The sequence below is a fragment of the Alligator sinensis genome, unplaced genomic scaffold, assembly GCF_000455745.1.
Source record: "Alligator sinensis unplaced genomic scaffold, ASM45574v1 scaffold821_1, whole genome shotgun sequence".
NCBI lineage: Eukaryota > Metazoa > Chordata > Crocodylia > Alligatoridae > Alligator > Alligator sinensis.
In genome coordinates this window covers 63,348-66,499 of record NW_005843270.1, presented here as the reverse complement: position 1 = coordinate 66,499, position 3,152 = coordinate 63,348, and the positions used below count along the sequence as shown (strand labels likewise).

At 60.5% G+C, this 3,152-nt stretch overlaps 1 protein-coding gene across 1 annotated transcript in view; it reads right to left on the bottom strand.

Annotated features, from left to right (window-relative positions):
* Positions 1 to 2,307: 2,307 nt before the first annotated feature.
* LOC112548547 overlaps positions 2,308 to 3,152 on the bottom strand; it is a 4,109-nt gene continuing 3,264 nt past the window's right edge. The window contains exon 3 of the mRNA XM_025194631.1: positions 2,308 to 2,918. Within this exon, the coding sequence (XP_025050416.1) occupies positions 2,308 to 2,918 (611 nt within the window). The remainder of the gene's footprint in view (positions 2,919 to 3,152) is intronic.

The following is a 3,152-nucleotide window of genomic DNA, read 5'->3' as shown; positions in this document are numbered from 1 at the left end:
CTCTTGCGGAGGCTGAAGAGGTCCAGGTGCCCCAGTCTCTCCTCGTAGGGCTTGGTCTGCCGGCCCTTAATCATACGAGTGGCCCTTCTCTGGACCCTCTCCAGGTTATCCGCATCCCTCTTGAATTGCGGCGCCCAGAATTGCACGCGGTACTCCAACTGCGGTCTGACCAGCGCCCGATAGAGGGGAAGTATCACCTCCTTGGACCTATTCGTCATGCATCTGCTGATGCACGATAAAGTGCCATTGGCTTTTCTGATGGCTTCGTCACACTGCCGGCTCATGTTCATCTTGGCGTCCACTAGGACTCCCAGATCCCTTTCCACTTCCGTGCCACCCAGCAGGTCAGTCCCTAGGCTGTAGGTGTGCCGGACATTTCTCCTCCCTAGGTGCAGCACTTTGCATTTCTCCTTGTTGAACTGCATTGTGTTGTTTTCTGCCCACTTGTCCAACCTGTCCAGTGGTGTCCGAGAGTCCCTGCCAGCTCGGCCAGCCGCCCAGCGGATCTGGGACCGTGACAAGGGAGGTGCAAACAGCGCGATGCCTCATCGTGTGGGACACAACACGGCTTCCTCCAGCTCAAAAGGAACTACAAGCGCCAGCACCAGTCTGCTGGGCTGTGAAATGGGAGCAATAGATGAGGAGCAGCCAGCAAACAGAAGGCAGGGAGGTGGCGTTGGGGAGCTGCTGAAGAGCATTAATTAGGAAAGAGGGTGATTCGCAGCCCCCCACGCACTGGGGGATCCTTTCAAGGGCCTGCAAGCCGCCACACCATAGAGCAGGGCCCAGCACCCTGGCAGAGGCCGGGCAGCGCTGTGTGCAGGATAGCTCCCAGCCTAGGGACAAGCCCCTTTCCTCGGGATGGTATTAGTCCAGTTCCCCACTGCACCTTCCTGCCCTCCCAGGGGTCCCCCCCAGGCGTGGCCGGCCCCCCTGCTCCCCCTACGTGGCACCGGGCCCACACCTGCAGTCAGAGGCATGTGGCTGGATTGGGACCCTGGAACCAGGCAGCTCAAGGACTCGTCCTCTCACCCCAGCAGTTCGGGCCTGCTGGGAGCTTTTCCAGCAAACTCAAGCTCCTCATCCAGCCTGGCAATGCTGAAGTGGGGTGCCACAGTTCCCTGGGGTGCTACCAGCTCCTCCAAGCACTGCTGGGTGTGCAAACGTGCCTGGGCCTCGCAGCACCCCTGGCCCCCGTGCTCAGTGGCTGGCGGCTGCCTTGCCCGGGGCTGCGAAGAAAGGGAAGCCTCCGGGTGACGGGGGCCTGAGCCTCATGCGGGTGAGAGCAGCTTCCATCACCCCCGGCCCCCACAGCAGGCTCCATTCAAGGGGTCACACAAGCCTGGCTGAACTGGTTTGAAGCCTGGTCTAAACTGGGGGAACTGGGGAAGGGGCAGTAAGCCAACGGCATCACGCTGGTGAGCTCTGGGGGGGTGGCAGGGACCCGGCGATCCCCTGCCCTGGGGGACGCAGAAAGGCCACGCGGACGGCAGAGCTGGGTGCATTGCTTTATCCCCCGGCGCGGGGACACTGGTGGTGGCAGGAGTGTGGAAGGTGGCTCTGCCCCGCCACGGAGAGACAGTCTCGGCCGTGGCACTCACACGGCATCCAGCCACCAGCAGTGCTCGGGCTCTCGGTCTTTTCCACCAGCCTCGGCTTCAGCCGTCACCCCGGCTTTCACCAGCATGCACATGGCTTCCCCTGGAGACATGGGGCCTTCCTCTATGGCACAGCTGCCCTCCTCCTCCTCCTGCCCCAGCTGGGGGCAGAGGAAGCAGAGGGGAAACACGTGGAGGCCGGCGGAGCCGAGCAGGCACCCGAGGGCAGGCCCCCCAGGGCCACCAATTCTTCCCTGTTTGCAAACAAGGGGTCAAGCAGCGCACGGCCCCAACGCAGCTGCTCCAGCACTTGCCCCAGGACGTTGTCGCTGGGTCCATGGCTCCCAGGACAGCCCCCAAGTGCCCCAGCACCGGTCCTTGCCCCTGACCCTTGGCTGTCCTACACCGACTCGCTGCCCGCTGCACCCTTGCAGCCTGTGCCTGGCACCAGCGCCGCGGCCCGGTGATTCCAACCCAGCGTTGCAGGGCAGAGCTATAATTTGCGCAGCTGAAAAGTTCATCAGACACTAGCAGTAACTAAGCAATCGAAGGCCTAATTTGAGGCCCGATACATCAGCCATTCTAGTCATAAGCACACGATCATGCAAAGTCTTGGGTGCTGTTGACACGGGCTGAGGTTTTGGGTGATGCTCTGCCCCTCACGGCCTTGGGCCCGTTATTTGTCTGTGATTTTCAGCGTCTCTTGTCTTCATTCAGCCAGCATCTCCTGCATCTTGTTGACTCGGTCAATCACTTCCTCCAGTTTGGCGGCTGCCTCTTCGACCTTGGCCGCCAGCAATGCTTGGGTGCGTTTGAGGACCTCCGTGCTGGGCTTGGCTACAGAGAGGAGGTGCAGGCCTAGTGTGAGGAATGTAAGCGTGTGCGTGGCAGATCCCACGAAACTTTCAAGGCAGCTGGTGCACTCCAGCCAGTTTGCAGCTGTGGCCATCCTCGTGGGGTTGAGAACAGCGCACCCTGCTCCTGCCTCCACCTGCGAGATCACAAGCCGCAGGTCACTGTCGATATTATCTTCAGCGGTCTCTTGTACCCAGATGGAGAGGAGCCCCACGTACCGCTGGGTTAGCTGCACCTCGTCCTCACACCGGTCCATGAGCCAGTTGAACTCCTGCTTGACTCGACTCTGCGCGATGTAGGTCATCATCGCTGCTGCGCTGGTCACACCGCCTGCCAGGGAACCACCGAACCCCACGGGGGAGAAAGCCAGCATTGCCATCAAGGGCACAGTGCTGAGGCAGAGCGCCACGCGGAAGGCAATCCCAGCTGCCATGCCCAGTGGCCCTCTGGCAACGTTTGCTATCGAATATACCTCCTCTGCTCGCGCTTGTAGGGAGGCAGTTAGACCAAAGCTACCATGGAGCTGAGGATGGCAACCCAAGTAAAGGACAACAAGAAATTGTTTTTTAGATATATAGGGAGTAAAAGGAAGGCCCAGGGTGGAATAGGACCCCTGCTAAATGGGCAGAAACAATTGGTGCCGGACGGGGGCACAAGGCTGAACTCCTCAACGAGTTCTTTGCCTCCGTGTTCCTAAGC